Source organism: Manis pentadactyla, chromosome 2 (assembly GCF_030020395.1).
Source record: "Manis pentadactyla isolate mManPen7 chromosome 2, mManPen7.hap1, whole genome shotgun sequence".
Lineage (NCBI taxonomy): Eukaryota > Metazoa > Chordata > Mammalia > Pholidota > Manidae > Manis > Manis pentadactyla.
In genome coordinates, this window is record NC_080020.1 from 84,414,146 (window position 1) to 84,431,071 (window position 16,926).

Genomic DNA, 16,926 nt, shown 5'->3' on the forward strand with positions numbered 1-16,926 from the left:
CTTTTTATTTCTTTGCATATTTATGCCCTGTGGCTTCTATGCCCAGCATTTGTCTTCAGGTATCTTTACCACTTGGAAGAATTATGATACTCAGTAATTTCTATATGTCCAAATTATCAATGAAGTATGATAGTAAAAGAAATTTTGTATGAGTAAAAGGTCAATTAAAAAAAAGTTACCTGTCATGCACCCTTTTTTCAGGAAGCTAGTACAGTTTATGGGAAAACTGGTGAAAGTAAAGGAAGGATGTAATCAAGTAATAAAATAAGGAAGTAATCAAGAAAGCTAATCAGGTCAGGAAACTAAGGAAAGAAAAGAGATCCCCAAATCACAGCTATGTAATAATTCTGGAAATGCTCTGTCTAGATTGGTAGCGAATAGTTTTACGTGGCTATTAAAGTTAAATAGAATTAAAAATCAATTTTCAGTCATACTAGTCACATTGTAAGTGTTCAATAGCCACATATGGCTAGGGACTACCACATTGAAAAGGATACAGAATATTTCCATCATTGTAGAAAGTTCTTTTGGTCAGCATTTTTCTAGAGATTGATCAGATTGTAGCAGGTCAGAAAGCTCTGGGACATGGATTCAAGAATATGGAATACCTGATATATTTGTACTTAATCAGGATAAGATTTACAGTTATGGGATACTTTGGGGGATAAGTTAGAGGCAAATAATAGTCATAAACCATTTTAATGCAAATCAAAAAGTAGTGCAGGAAATGAAAAGTCATACTACATGACTCAGTTGTCAAAAAAAGTATAAATATATTATATATACATATGATGCAAACACTGAATTTGATCAAGAATCATAAGTAACTATATTTGGGTAATGGGGTGGAGTATATAAAGAAAGTGTGGTTATGGTGGTATTGGGACTAGGGTGTGTGAATGTAAATGAGAGAGAATTCTCATCTTCCATATGATAAGTCAGTTAATCATGCCTACAGTGAAAATATCGAGTAGTAGTAAGTTCTTCAGAGATGCAGAAGTAAATACCAGAAGGTCAGTTAAGTGATTTCAAAATCGTTTCTGGGGAATGGAAGCTGTGTTTGTGTGTGTGGGTCAGGGAAGCAGTCACATGACTGGTTTTTCCCCCAACATGTCTTAAAGGACTGTTGTACTCTAAACAATGTCCATGTAAAACTTTGATTAAAAACAAAAAGTGAACATTAAAAAAAAATAGTCCTGTTCCCAGAATCTAATCAGTGTCTATCACAAAACCAGTCTTCACAGGGCCTATAGTGATCAGGTCTACCTGTTAAAAGGGATATGCTAACTAGAAAGCTGCTAATGAAAAACAAAACAAGTCCTCTTTTAATTCAGTAGCACTTTATAACTGTTTTGCCCTGTGTCAAGAAATATGAAAGATAAACATACAAATAAAACACCATGCTTTAGTGTAGTCAAGCTGAGAGGAAAAAAGTAAAATTGAGGATACTCAATAGCTGCTATTTTGGAAATGTCATTATTTGGCTTCAGCTATGAACTACCTTGATCCAGTTTGAAGACCCATATTTTGGGAAAGTACAAAGAATCATATGGGGGAAACACAATCAGTCAACTAGTATAAAATCAACTTGTTGATTTGCTATTGACTCACCACTGAAAGTTTATGATCAGTACTAGGGAACATATTTTTGGTTTTTGTAATCTCCATTTGAACTAATTTATAATGGAAGCATTTTTTCCCTTTCTTCATTTGCTAGTCAGCTTTCCTTATAGATACACCTAGAGAGGTGCATCTATGATTCCCTCTTTTTTTGAACAGGTCACTCATTTCCTTTTCACTGAAATTCAGATTTCTGGCCTTTCTGTTCTAAATTTATTTTAAGGAATAATAAAACTGTGATACAAAATAATAAGGATTGGTAGTATAGTTAAAGGCAGAACAGAGCACAAGTTTGTTAGATAAGGATTGAGGTTATAGTTTAGCTCCTTGAGTCTGTCCAGATATAATGCTTTTTTTTAAAATTATACATTTTCTTTTATGTATGTTTGACATTTTGAATATGAACAAATAAGAAACTAAAAGGTAAACCTGATAATGTTTTTTTAATCAAAGCGGATTAAATATGGTAAAAATATTTCAGCCAAAGGTTGTCCCCATGTGACCTGGTATTTTTCAGAAAAATATTCTTTAGAGTTCATTTCTTTTTTTTTATTTTTTTTATTGAAGGGTAGTTGACAACAGTATTACATTACATTAGTTTCAGGTGTACAACACAGTGATTCAACATTTATATACATGATAATTCTAGGTACCAGCTATCACCATACCAAGTTGTTACAATATTTTGACTATATTCCTTATGCTATACATTACATCCTGGTTACTTATTTATTTTACAATTGGAAGTGTGTTTATATATATATATATATATATATATATATATATATATATATTTTGTGAGGGCATCTCTCATATTTATTGATCAAATAGTTGTTAACAACAATAAATTTCTGTATAGGGGGGTCAATACTCAATGCACAATCATTAATCCACCCCAAGCCTAATTTTTGTCAGTCTCCAATCTTCTGATGCATAACGAACAAATTCTTACATGGAGTACAAATTCTTACATAGTGAATAAGTTACATGGTGAACAGTGCAAGGGCAGTCATCACAGAAGCTTTCGGTTTTGTTCATGTATAATGCTTTTTTTTAAGGAAAGGAGCTAAGGCATAGGGGAGACCTACACTACGCTGTGGCTACCTGAAATGTATCACTGGGGAATGAAGTGGCTACTTTGCTTTCAAATGAAGTTTTAGCCATCTGAAAAAGCATATATGCTTTCCAGTAGGGTTCTGTTTTTTGGAGATGGGGCTGACTCCATTCACAGTGGAGACAAAGATTTCTGGTCATGGGTTCAGCCCTCAAAGCACCAAAAATCTAGTACATGAGACAGAAAACTACAGTCGGTAAACAATTAATCATAATTCAGTTGGATAAGTACTATATTTGAAGTATCTACAGTAGTAGTCCTTGAAGAGTAGAGCAGTTAATTTTAGCTGGAGGAAGGTATCATTGAGAAATATTTAAAAGTGGCTTTGAAGAGTAATAGGATGTCAGTAGACAGAGATGGGGGAAAGGAAAAGAATATTCTTAATGAACTTATGAATAGAATATACATATATGAAAGAAGGTACAGAGTTATGAAAGTTCATGGTGTATTTGGTATGCCATCCTGAATAAAGCTGGTGGACTAAAGGGTAGGGATTATGGAGTGGGGAGAGGTGAAGATGGAGGTCCTCTTGTGAAGAGTCTTAAATGCCATATTGAAATTTGGATTTTTATGTTATTGGCAAGGAAGCTATCAAAGACTTTATGTGGGGGTAATGTGATTAAAGTATTTTCGGGAGATAATTTTTGCAGAACTTGGTGATGGGTAGGGAAATTCTGAAGTTAGGGAAGTCAATTAAAAGAACTGTTTTAGAAGTCCTGTTGAAGGAAACACCAACACCAGGGAAGTGGCTGTAGGGATAGACAAGGAAACATTGAGAGGAGATGTTTGGAAGACAGAATATCGTGACTCCATTGTCTGTTTTCTAGAAGGGAAGGGGAAGAACAGTTGATGAATGTTGAGGGTTTTGGCTGGGTGCCTTTCCCATCTTTTAACAGATGGGAAGCTGTTAACTAAGACTGGGAATACAGAAGGAGGTGGATTTAGTAATACTTGAGTTCAGTTTTGACACCTAAAGTTCAATTTTCCTATGGGACATAGTAGAGATATGCAGTTAAAAATATAAGTCGGATCACATGAGGGAAATGTGGATATTTATGTAGGCCACAGAAGTCAATGTAACTTTAAAATGTGGATGAGATCAGTCAAAGTATGTCTGTTTGTGAGTATTGGTATGAAGATACAAATTACAGAAAACAACCTGAGGTAATCAAAATTACTATGGAGGGAGTCTGCCAGCAAAAGGTATTATTATCTGCTGAGATGTGATCATTGACTTCCTGACAGTTAAAAAGGAAATGTTAATTGATTTGGAGGTAAGAGAAAGGGGAAAATTGGCTGAGGATGTAGTTGTCCACCAATATTTGTGATTTCTTTTCTATATATTAGTCTTTTAACAGCAGCTGTCCAATCCAGGATCATATTTTCTATTCACTTTCACAACTAGGTGGAACTATGTGACTAGTAATGAAATACGGAATTTTATCTTATTGGCAAGGAAGCTATCAAAGAATTTTATGTAAGGGTAATGTGATTAAGCATTTAATCACATTAAGTATTTAATCAAAGTCGTTAAGATGCATTTTTTTTCCACATCTGTATTCTGAATGCAAAAGACTCTTGAGAACCTAGGGGATGGGGAAGCCACAAGATAGAAGGAACCTGAGTTCCTGTGGTAGTCTGTCACTGTGGTGGCTCCCAGTGAACCATGCTTCCTTGTGTAGTATTTATGTTCTTGTGTGCCCTGCTTGAATCTGGGCTGGCCCTGTGACTCACTTTAACCATTTAGAATAGAGTGCAACTGACATTGTGCTAAATCTTAAGGCCTGTCAGTTTCCATGTTAGTACTCTCAATAGTTAGTCACCATGTAAGTAATAAAACTTCCACAAGACCACCATGTGGTGAGGAAGCCCAAACAGTTACATTGAAAAGAACTGAGGAGCCAGCTGGGAAGCCCAGCTGTGCTTCCAGTCAGCAGTCAGTATAAACTGCCTGCTGGGGGAGTGAAGCCATTTGGACCTTTCACTGTTCCAGTGCCCTATGTGATACCGTATGAGGGGTGATTAATAATGAAGTGATATATTTTTGTTTGAAGCCAATACATTTTGGTCTGGTTTGCTTGGCAACATCAGGTAACTGAAACAGTTGCCAGATGATTGTCAGAAAGCCATCCACTTATAGGAACACCTGTTTAAGACTGTTAGTTAAGCAAAAATGAAACTTCTTATGTTAAGCTTCCCTGTTTGGTTTGTTATAATACAACTCACAAAATGGAAGAAAATTTTTCCAAATTATTTATCTAATAGAGGGCTTGTATCCAGAGTATAGAAAGAATGCTTATAACTTGATAATAAAAAGGCAAATAAAAGCTGATTATAACTAAGTATTTGAATAGACATTTCTCCAAAGAAGACATACAAGTGGCCAATAGATGTAGCAGAAAATGTTCAACATCACTAATGATCGAGAAAATGCAAATCAAAACTACATCAAGGTATTACTTCATACCTGTCAGGTGACTGTTAAAACAAAAAGACAAGTGTTGGTGAGAATATAGAAAATTGGAACCCTTGTACACTGTTATGGGAATGCTAAATGGTGCAACCCCTATGAAAAATAGCATGGAGTTTCCTCAAAAAATTAAAGATAGAACTACTATATGATCCAGCAATCCTATATCTGGATATTTATCCAAAAGAATGGAAATGAGGATCCCAAAGAGATACTAGTAATCCCATATTCATTGTAGTACTTTTCACAATAGCCAAGATGTGGTAATAACCTAAATGTCCATCAGTGGATAAATGGATAAAGAAAATGTGGTGTGTGTGTGTGTGTGTGTATTTTATATATATATATGTATGTATATAATGAAATACATTCAGCCTTAAAAAAAATAAGTCCTGGAACAATGTGAGTGAACCTGAGGACATTTTGCTAAGTGAAATAAACCACTCACAGAAGGACGGTAGCTGCATGATTGCAATTATGTGATCTATCTAAGATATTCAGACTCATAGAAACAGAGAACAGAACAGTGGTTACCAAGGGCAAAGGGAGGGAGAAATGGGGAATTGCTAATTAATAGGTTTAAAGCTTCAGTGATGAACGATGAGTAAATTTTAGATATCTGCTGTATAACTTTATGCCTATAGTTAACAATATTGTATTCTATACTTAAAAATCTGTTGAGAGTAGATCATATGTGTTCTTAACACAATAAAAGATTTTTAAAAATTGAAGATAAATAATCCAGACAGAAAGTAGATCGATGGTTTCTAGGGATTATGGGTAAGGGAACTGAGGAGTGACTGCTAATGGGTATACAGTTCTTTTTGAGGTGATGAAAATGTTATGGAATTAGATAGTGGTAATGGTTGTGCAACTTTATGAACAAGCTAAAAATCACTTTAAAGGGTGAATTTTATGATAATGTGAATTATAATAGAATGGACCTCAAAACAACTATGTTGAGTGGAAGAACCCAGACTAAAAAAAATGTATATACTTTATGATTCCATTTTATAAAATTTCAAGTAAGCTAATCTGTAATAATAGACAGCAGATAAGTGTTTGTTAGGAGACATGCAGGTGGAAGATTTACCACCATGTTTTCTTTTAAGAGTTCTATAGTTTTAGCACTCAGATTTAGGTTAATGATCCACTTGTAGTTAACTTTTGTATATGATGTGAGGAAGTCCAACATTACTCTTTTGAGTATGTGGATATCTCATTTTCCCAGCACCATTCGTGGAAAAGACTATTTTTTTCCCGTAGAGTTGCCTTAAAACTCCTGTTGAAAATCAGTTGACCATAAATATGAGGTTGTGTTTCTGAACCCTCAATTCTAGTCTATTGATCTCTTTATCTATTTTTGTGCTAGTACGACACTGTTTTGATTACTGTGCCTTTGTAAGTTTTCCTGAGTCTTCTAACTTGTTCTTCTTTGTTAGAATTGTTTTGGCTATTTGTGGTCTTTTGTATTTCCATAAAATTTTAGAATCACCTTGTCAATTTGCAAAAAATCCAGCTGGGATTTTGAATATGTAGGTCAATTTGAGGACTATTAGACATCTTAACAATGTTAAGTCTTCCTATCCATGAACATGGGATCTATTTCCATTTATTTATGTATTCTTTAATTTTGTTATACCAATGTTTCTAGTTTTCAGTATACAATTTTTACACTTCTTTTGTTAAATTTATTCCAAAGAATTTTATTATTTGTTGATATTAATGTAATTGGAATTGTTTTCTTAATTTTTAGATTATTCATTGCTGGTTATAGAAATACAGTTGATTTTTGTATATTGATCTTGCATCCTGCAATCTTGCTGAACTTACTAGTTTTAATAAATTTTTTTTTGTATACAAGATTTTTCTTGTATACAAGATCATGCCATCTGTGAATATAGTTTAGCTCCTTTCTTTCCAATCTGAGTGCCTTTTATTTCCTTTTCTTGCCTAATTGCCCTGGCTACAACCTCCAGTACAATGTTGAAGAGAAGTGAGCGTGAACATTTTTGTCTTCCTAATTTTTAGGTGGACATATCCAGTCTTTCATCATTAAGTGTGATGTTACCTGTGGGTTTCATTGATCCCTTTATCAGGTTGAAGACATTGAATATTTTTATCATGAAGGATACTGGATTTTGTCAAAAGCTTTTTCTCCATATATTGAAATGATCATATGGTTTGTATTTACCTTTATATGATCTCTTCCATTCTTGGTCTTGAAATAAGTCTCATTCATTACAGAAAGTAAAGATTAGTGGTTATCAGCATTTGGATAAATGGTAGGAGATTTGGAAGTTGGTGAGATTACCCAGAGAGAGCACATAGAAAGAGAAGGTGGCTAAAGATAGAACTTTGAGGAATACAGATATTCAGTCTACCATGTGCAATGCTAAATTTAACTTCATTTCAGTCAATAAATTTAATGAAAACTTCATCTAAGGTGGTAGATTGTGGTTTTTGCTTTCCTAGGCAATTGTGCTATCTTTTGCAGCTGTTGAAATGTCTGAAGAAACTCTGGTAACATGGGAAGTTTTTTTGCCCTTTATTTTTTTGAAATGAATATGTGCATGGCACGTAAATAGTAGAAGAGCTCTAAACTTCATGAACAGTACTAGTTTCCTAAATTTACCACTTAATGCTATTATAGGTGTTGGAATTTAGCTTTTCTCTACTAAAAGGAATGTTTATGTGGAAAAAAAAATTGTAGGAAATTTCCTTCCTAAACTTAGTATTCTTTTGTAAGAAAACTTAAGCATGCACAATACTTATGGACAGACTTTGTATTGAGAACTAGAAGTATGTAGTGCTTTCTTTCCTCACTTTCACTTTGTCCTTTGAACTGCTACTACTTTCAAAATAATGTCTTTTAATTTCTTAATCACTTTTAGCAGTTATGAGAAAACCCTGATTTCAACACATTAAAAACTTAAGTGGTCATAGTAGCTTGTTGGTGAGACTACCTGTTAGACTTGTGTGAGAAATGTATTTATTTCAGCTTTATTGAGTATAATTGACAATTAAAAGTTATATTTATTTAAGATGTACAACTTGATGATATGATACACTTACACATTATGAAATATTCACTAAAATTTCTTGAATTAACATGTCTACTGCCTCACAGTTACCATTTTCTTTTTTATGTGTGTTATGATAACACTTAAGATACACCTTCTTATTTAGCAAATTTCAAGTATACAATATTATTAATTATAGTCAACTATATAAGATACTTTGACCTTTAGAAATATCCTGAATGTCAGCAGTTAAAATCTAAGTATATAACAATAGGCATTACCTATTCTAAATTTAAATTAGTTGATAGCCTTGGAGACTATTACAAAAAGTTGCTGAAATTCTCCAATTTAATCATAAAAAACAAATCATTTGGTTGAAGTAAAAAAAGTCTTTATATCGATTAACTCATCAAGTTATATAATTGGCAAAAGTCAATTTGTGAGATGTTTATTAACCAAAATTTTGTTTAAGATTATCCAAAATTACATGAATCATCTGAGAATAGATTATTTTATTTGAGAACAAAAAGAGTAGAAAATTGATAATTATGAATAAATATTAAAGTTAATAGAAAATTGGATGCCCTAAACTTTAAGATATTAATATTAAAGGAGCTAACACATCCATTTGGAGAGTCAAAACCCGAATCAGGGTTCTTAAAAGAAAAATCAGTACAGCTGTATAATGAGAGGCATACTTAGATATTGCTTCAAATTATTTCTTCTGTTTAACCTTAAACATACAAGATATTTTAAGTAGTATGTTCACAGCAAAAAGATTACTGACTTAATCATTTCTAAGACAGATATTCTCAATTAGTCCTAATCCTTAGTCCTTAACAATGTGAAAAACTAATTAACTTTTGTCATCATATATATAAAATTCAGACTTCACTAAGTATATAAAATTCAGACTTCACTAGAGAAAAAGTAAAGGGAAATGGTGAACGTTCAGGTACTAAGGTTGGGATTAGATACTTCATATATTACAAATTATATACAATAATCAAATACTCCTTTAATTTGAATAGTAGTCGATGAATTTTAAAGTTGTATAAGTCTATAAACAGTGATAGATATTGTAGGGAAAATGGAAGTTCCTATGGCCAGGATCATCACCTGACCCTAAACTACTTGATGATGTAATTGGCCTACTGCTAAGCTAATGCTCCCCCACCCATAGGCAATGAGCTATTAATGACTGAGTCACTATATTAAGAGCTCTGCCCAGTGCTCTGGGCAGTGCCAGAGACAGAGGTGGATTATGGACCTGCAGACTGCTGGATGCACATGTTATTCTAGTGCTTGACCTACCACCATGAGAATAAAGCTGGGTATAAAGCCTTTCACCCCAAGAATATTCTGTTGTCATTTCTTAGTCTCACTGAATCCATGGTGAACTTGCCCTGGGGGCTGAAAACCGTAGGCAAGACATATATTCAACTATGTAGTTCTTAAAATGGTAATACTTATTTGTCTAGATGTTATTGATGGCAAACAAAATACACAGCTCTCATTATCACATGTGTACATTATGATGTATAATAGCAGCTGGAAAGCATTTTATTTTATAAAATTTATACATTCTTTAAAATTCTTTATATAGGAATAAATCATTTTTGGAAAGACTGTTAACTCATGTTCTGTAAATGTGTGTACGTATATGGTCTTTTAATGTGAAATATTGTTGGGTTTCTGTTTTTTATGACTGCAGGAAGCATATGTGCCTCATTTCTTACCCAAAGCTACCAGCTGCCAGTTCTTGATACAATGTTTATAAGAAAGAAATATCGAGGCAAGGATTTTGGGCTTCATATGCTAGAGGACTTTGTTGATTCCTTTACAGAAGATGCACTTGGCTTGCGATATCCTCTGTCCTCTCTCATGTACACAGGTAAAGTGGATTAAGTTAAAAATGTTAAATTTGTGTCAGTGTCACTTCTGATTTGTTTCTATAGAATATTGTAAGTGTGCGTATATCAATATTAAATAATTTGAATTCTTTAGTTCCTGGGCTTAATTTTGCAAATGTGCCGTTATCTCATTTATATGGCTTTTCAGGGGTGTGATAGCTTTTTAAAAAAATGGAAATATAATTCACATACCATAAAATTTACCCTCTTAAAGTGTACAACTCAGTGGTTTTAGTATATTCACATCTGTGCCCCCATAACCACTGTCTAATTGCAGAACATTCTCCTTACTACAAAAAGAAACCCTGTACTAATTAGTGGTCACTTTTCATTTCCCCATTCCTCAATTCACTAGGAACCACTAATCTATTTTCTGTCTCTATGGATTTATTGTTCTGAGCATTTCATATGAAGAGTCATATGATATAATTATCTTATAAGCCCTTTGTGTGTCTACCTTCTTGCCTTTTTTTTTTTTGTACATAATTATTTTTTATTGAAGGGTAGTTGACACACAGTATTACATTAGTTTCAGGTGTACAACACAGTGATTCAACATTTATATACATGATAATTCTAGGTACCAGCTATCACCATACCAAGTTGTTACAATATTTTGACTATATTCCTTATGCTATACATTACATCCCAGTTACTTATTTATTTTACAATTGGAAGTGTGTACTTTTTTTTTTGTTGTTGTTGTTGTTGTTCTGAGGGCATCTCTCATATTTATTGATCAAATGGTTGTTAACAACAATAAAATTCTGTATAGGGGAGTCAATGCTCAATGCACAATCATTAATCCACCCCAAGCCTAATTTTCGTCAGTCTCCAATCTTCTGAGGCATAACAAACAAGTTCTTACATGGAGAACAAATTCTTACATAGTGAATGAGTTACATGGTGAACAGTACAAGGGCAGTCATCACAGAAACTTTCGGTTTTGCTCATGCATTATGAACTATAAACAGTTCAAATATGAATACTCATTTGATTTTTATACTTGATTTATATGTGGATACCACATTTCTCCCTTTATTATTACTATTTTTAATAAAATGCTGAAATGGTAGGTAGATACAAGATAAAGGTAGAAAACATAGTTTAGTGTTGTAAGAGAGCAAATGTAGATGATCAGGTGTGTGCCTGTAGACTATGTGTTAATCCAAGCTAGACAAGGGCAATAAAACATCCACAGATGCAGAAGATTTCTCTCAGAACGGGGTGGGGGTGAGGTTCTAAGCCTCACCTCTGTTGATCCCCAGTTTCTCACCTGATGGCCCCCCTGTGACTGTGCCTGTCTTAGGTTGTTCCTCCCTTGAGGAATCTTACCCGTCTCTGGCTAACCAGTCATCTTCCGGAGCCATACAGGGAAATGTAAAGTTGGTAAGTGAGAGAGAAGCCTTATTGTTTGAAATGGTTAGCTTTTTATTTCTTTGCATATTTATGCCCTGTAGCTTCTATGCCCAGCATTTGTCTTGAGGTATCTTTACCACTTGGAAGAATTATGATACTCGGTAAATTTGATATGAAGCACGAATTCTATTTAAGGGTTGTAATTAGGAAGGAAGAAGAAAAGCTATAGAAGTAGCAGGCGGAAGAAAACATGGGATGATTGATTTTTTCTTTGACATATCTTCTTGTAGAGTAACTTCAGCATGTATAGGTTTTAAACTACTAATTAAACTGCGCACACACATTAACATAATAGGAGTATAGTTACATAACCAAAGCATACCTGTAATTACCAGCCATCTCCAGTGAAACCAAGAAAACCAGTTAGGCACCTTAGGCATTTGTGAAAACTTATCTATGATATGGTGGGTATTGTCCAACTGAACTTGAACAGTCTGAGAGCAATCAGACAAATTAAAACAACCCATTCCTGGGGACTGTTCACATCCCATATGTTCTTTCAACAGTAAATAGTCTGTAGTTGTAAGATTTTGGAGCGCTACAATTTGCACTTCTCCTAATTCTTGGTTGAGTTCCAACAGTTATAGATCCAGTCAAATTTGTTGTTTTACTGTATGCACAGGCCAGCTTAGATATCTCCTCCTTCATTCCCATGGCAAGTCCAGGAACTGGTGGGATGAGTGCATCTACACCTGTAGCAGTGCATGGATCTTTGTTGGGGTTTTTTGATGATCATCTTCTGGCATGAGTCTTCCAGAGAGTGCTGATGTTGGAAGTTCTTTTTCATATCGTATCCTAGTTGATTTTCGGGGTAGCCCAGTTAGGCTTTGATCCTCTGTATAAACACAAACAGGCCCTTTGCCTACACTTTTATATGCCCTTTATACCCTTGTGTAGAACTCATTGGAGGTCACCACACAGGAACTGCCTTCTTTTTTTTTTGTATCATTAATCTACACTTACATGATGAATATTATGTTTTCTAGGCTCTCCCCTATACCAGGTCCCCCCTATAAACCCCTATACAGTTACTGTCCATCAGCATAGCAAAATGTTGTAGAATCACTACTTGCCTTCTCTGTGTTGTACAGCGCTCCCCTTTCTCCCACCCCCCCATGTATGCTAATCTTAATACCCCCCTTCTTCTCCCCCCCCTTATCCCTCCCTACCCACCCATCCTCCCCAGTCCCTTTCCCCTTGGTACTTGTTAGTCCATTCTTGAGTTCTGTGATTCTGCTGCTGTTTTGTTCCTTCAGTTTTTCCTTTGTACTTATATTCCACAGATGAGTGAAATCATTTGGTATTTCTCTTTCCCCGCTTGGCTTGTTTCACTGAGCATAATACCCTCCAGCTCCATCCATGTTGCTGCAAATGGTTGCATTTGCCCTTTTCTTATGGCTGAGTAGTATTCCATTGTGTATATGTACTACATCTTCTTTATCCATTCATCTATCGATGGACATTTAGGTTGCTTCCAATTCTTGGCTATTGTAAATAGTGCTGCGATAAACATAGGGGTGCACTGATCTTTCTCATACTTGATTGCTGCATTCCTAGGGTAAATTCCTAGGAGTGCAATTCCTGGGTCAAATGTTAAGTCTGTTTTGAGCATTTTGATGTACCTCCATACTGCTTTCCACAATGGCTGAATTAATTTACATTCCCACCAGCAGTGTAGGAAGGTTCCCCTTTCTCCACAGCCTCGCCAACATTTGTTGTTGTTTGTCTTTTGGATGGCAGCCATTCTTACTGGTGTGAGGTGATACCTCATTGTAGTTTTAATTTGCATTTCTCTGATAATTAGCGATGTGGAGCATCTTTTCATGTGTCTGTTGGCCATCTGTATTTCTGTTTTGGAGAACTGTCTGTTCAGTTCCTCTGCCCATTTTTTAATTGGGTTATTTGTTTTTTGTTTGTTGAGGCGTGTGAGCTCTTTATATATTCTGGACGTCAAGACTTTATCGGATGTGTCATTTTCAAATATATTCTCCCATACTGTAGGGTTCCTTTTTGTTCTATTGATGGTGTCTTTTGCTGTACAGAAGCTTTTCAGCTTAATATAGTCCTACTTGTTCATTTTTGCTGTTGTTTTCCTTGCCCGGGGAGATATGTTCAAGAAGAGGTCACTCATGTTTATGTGTAAGAGGTTTTTGCCTATGTTTTCTTCCAAGAGTTTAATGGTTTCATGACTTACATTCAGGTCTTTGATCCATTTTGAGTTTACTTTTGTATATTGGGTTAGACAATGGTCCAGTTTCATTCTCCTACATGTAGCTGTCCAGTTTTGCCAGCACCATCTGTTGAAGAGACTGTCATTTTGGCATTGTATGTCCATGGCTCCTTTATCAAATATTAATTGACCATATATGTCTGGATTAATGTCTGGATTCTCTAGTCTGTTCCATTGGTCTGTGGCTCTGTTCTTGTGCCAGTACCAAATTGTCTTGATTACTATGGCTTTATGGTAGAGCTTGAAGTTGGGGAGTGAGATTCCCCCCTACTTTATTCTTCTTTCTCAAGATTGCTTTGGCTATTTGGGGTCTTTGGTGTTTCCATATGAATTTTTGAATTATTTGTTCCAGTTCATTGAAGAATGTTGCTGGTAGTTTCATAGGGATTGCATCAAATCTGTATATTGCTTTGGGCAGGATGGCCATTTTGTCGATATTAATTCTCCCTAGCCACGAGCATGGGATGAGTTTCCATCTGTTAGTGTCCCCTTTAATTTCTCTTAAGAGTGACTTGTAGTTTTCAGAGTATAAGTCTTTCACTTCTTTGGTTAGGTTTATTCCTAGGTAGTTTATATTTTTTGATGCAATTGTGAATGGAGTTGTTTTCCTGATTTCTCTTTCTGTTGGTTCATTGTTAGTGTATAGGAAAACCACAGATTTCTGTATGTTGATTTTGTATCCTGCAACTTTGCTGTATTCCGATATCAGTTCTAGTAGTTTTGGGGTGGAGTCTTTAGGGTTTTTTATGTACAGTATCATGTCATCTGCAAATAGTGACAGTTTAACTTCTTCTTTACCAATCTGGATTCCTTGTATTTCTTTATTTTGTCTGATTGCCGTGGCTAGGACCTCCACTACTATGTTAAATAACAGTGGGGAGAGTGGGCATCCCTGTCTAGTTCCCGATCTCAGCAGAAATGCTTTCAGCTTCTCGCTGTTGAATATAATGTTGGCTGTGGGTTTATCATAGATGGCCTTTATTATGTTGAGGTACTTGCCCTCTATTCCCATTTTGCTGAGAGTTTTTATCATGAACGGATGTTGAACTTTGTCAAATGCTCTTTCACCATCTATGGAGATGATCATGTGGTTTTTGTCTTTCTTTTTGTTGATGTGATGGATGATGTTGATGGACTTTCGAATGTTGTACCATCCTTGCATCCCTGGGATGAATCCCACTTGGTCATGGTGTATGATCTTTTTGATGTATTTTTGAATTCGGTTTGCTAATATTTTGTTGAGTATTTTTGCATCCACGTTCATCAGGGATATTGGTCTGTAGTTTTCTTTTTTGGTGGGGTCTTTGCCTGGTTTTGGTATTAGGGTGATGTTAACTTCATAGAATGAGTTTGGGAGTATCCCCCCCTCCTCTATTTTTTGGAAAACTTTAAGGAGAATGGGTATTATGTCTTCCCTGTATGTCTGATAAAATTCCGAGGTAAATCCATCTGGTCCGGGGGTTTTGTTCATTGGTAGTTTTTTGATTACTGCTTCAATTTCGTTGCTGGTAATTAGTCTGTTTAGATTTTCTGTTTCTTTCTGGGTCAGTCTTGGAAGGTTGTATTTTTCTAGGAAGTTGTCCATTTCTCCTAGGTTTCCAGCTTGTTAACATATAGGTTTTCATAGTATTCTCTAATAATTCTTTGTATTTCTGTGGGGTCCGTCGTGATTTTTCCCTTTCTCGTTTCTGATACTGTTGATTTGTGTTGACTCTCTTTTCCTCTTAATAAGTCTGGCTAGAGGCTTATCTATTTTGTTTATTTTCTCGAAGAACCAGCTCTTGGTTTCATTGATTTTTGCTATTGTTTTATTCTTCTCAATTTTATTTATTTCTTCTCTGATCTTTATTATGTCCCTCCTTCTGCTGACCTTAGGCCTCATCTGTTCTTCTTTTTCCAATTTCGATAATTGTGACATTAGACCATTCATTTGGGATTGCTCTTCCTTTTTTAAATATGCTTGGATTGCTATATACTTTCCTCTTAAGACTGCTTTTGCTGCGTCCCAAAGAAGTTGGGGCTTAGTGTTGTTGTTGTCATTTGTTTCCATATATTGCTGGATCTCCATTTTGATTTGGTCATTGATCCATTGATTAAATAAGAGCGTGTTCTTAAGCCTCCATGTGTTTGTGAGCCTGTTTGCTCTCTTTGTACAGTTTATTTCTAGTTTTATGCCTTTGTGGTCTGAAAAGTTGGTTGGTAGAATTTCAATCTTTTGGAATTTACTGAGGCTCTTTTTGTGGCCTGGTCTGTGGTCTATTCTGGAGAATGTTCCATGTGCACTTGAGAATAATGTGTATCCTGTTGCTTTTGGATGTAGAGTTCTGTAGATGTTTATTAGGTCCATTTGTTCTAGTGTGTTGTTCAGTGCTTCCGTGTCCTTACTTATTTTCTGCCCGGTGGATCTATCCTTTGGGGTGAGTGGTGTGTTGAAATCTCCTAGAATGAATGCATTGCAGTCTATTTCCCCCTTTAGTTCTGTTAGTATTTGTTTCACATATGCTGGTGCTCCTGTGTTGGGTGCATATATATTTAGAATGGTTATATCCTCTTGTTGGACTGAGCCCTTTATCATTATGTAGTGTCCTTCTTTATCTCTTGTTACTTTCTTTGTTTTGAAGTCTATTTTGTCTGATATTAGTACTGCAACCCGTGCTTCTCGCTGTTGTTTGCCTGAAATATATTTTTCCATCCCTTGACTTTTAGTCTGTACATGTCTTTGGGTTTGAGGTGAGTTTCTTTAAGCAGCATATAGATGGGTCTTGCTTTTTTATCCATTCTATTACTCTGTGTGTTTTGATTGGTGCATTCAGCCCATTAACATTTAGGGTGACTATTGAAATATATGTACTTATTGCCATTGCAGTCTTTAAATTCGTGGTTACCAAAGGTTTAAGGTTAGCCTCTTTAGTATCTTACTGCCTAACTTAGCTCGCTTATTGAGGTGTTATATACACTGTTTGGAGATTCTTTTCTTCTCTCCCTTCTTATTGCTCCTCCTCCATTCTTCGTATGTTGGGTGTTTTTTTCTGTGCTCTTTCTAGGAGTGCTCCCATCTAGAGCAGTCCCTGTAAGATGTTCTGTAGAGGTGGTTTGTGGGAAGCAAATTCCCTCAGCTTTTGTTTGTCTGGGAATTG

General features: G+C 35.3%; 1 protein-coding gene across 4 annotated transcripts in view; it reads left to right on the plus strand.

The window, feature by feature from the left end:
* Positions 1-16,926, plus strand: part of FAM169A (family with sequence similarity 169 member A) — an 81,345-nt gene that overhangs the window by 26,044 nt on the left and 38,375 nt on the right. For all 4 annotated transcript variants that reach the window (XM_036886080.2, XM_036886081.2, XM_057494326.1 and 1 more), the window contains one exon: positions 9,942-10,121. In XM_036886080.2, the coding sequence (XP_036741975.2) occupies positions 9,942-10,121 (180 nt within the window). The remainder of the gene's footprint in view (positions 1-9,941; positions 10,122-16,926) is intronic.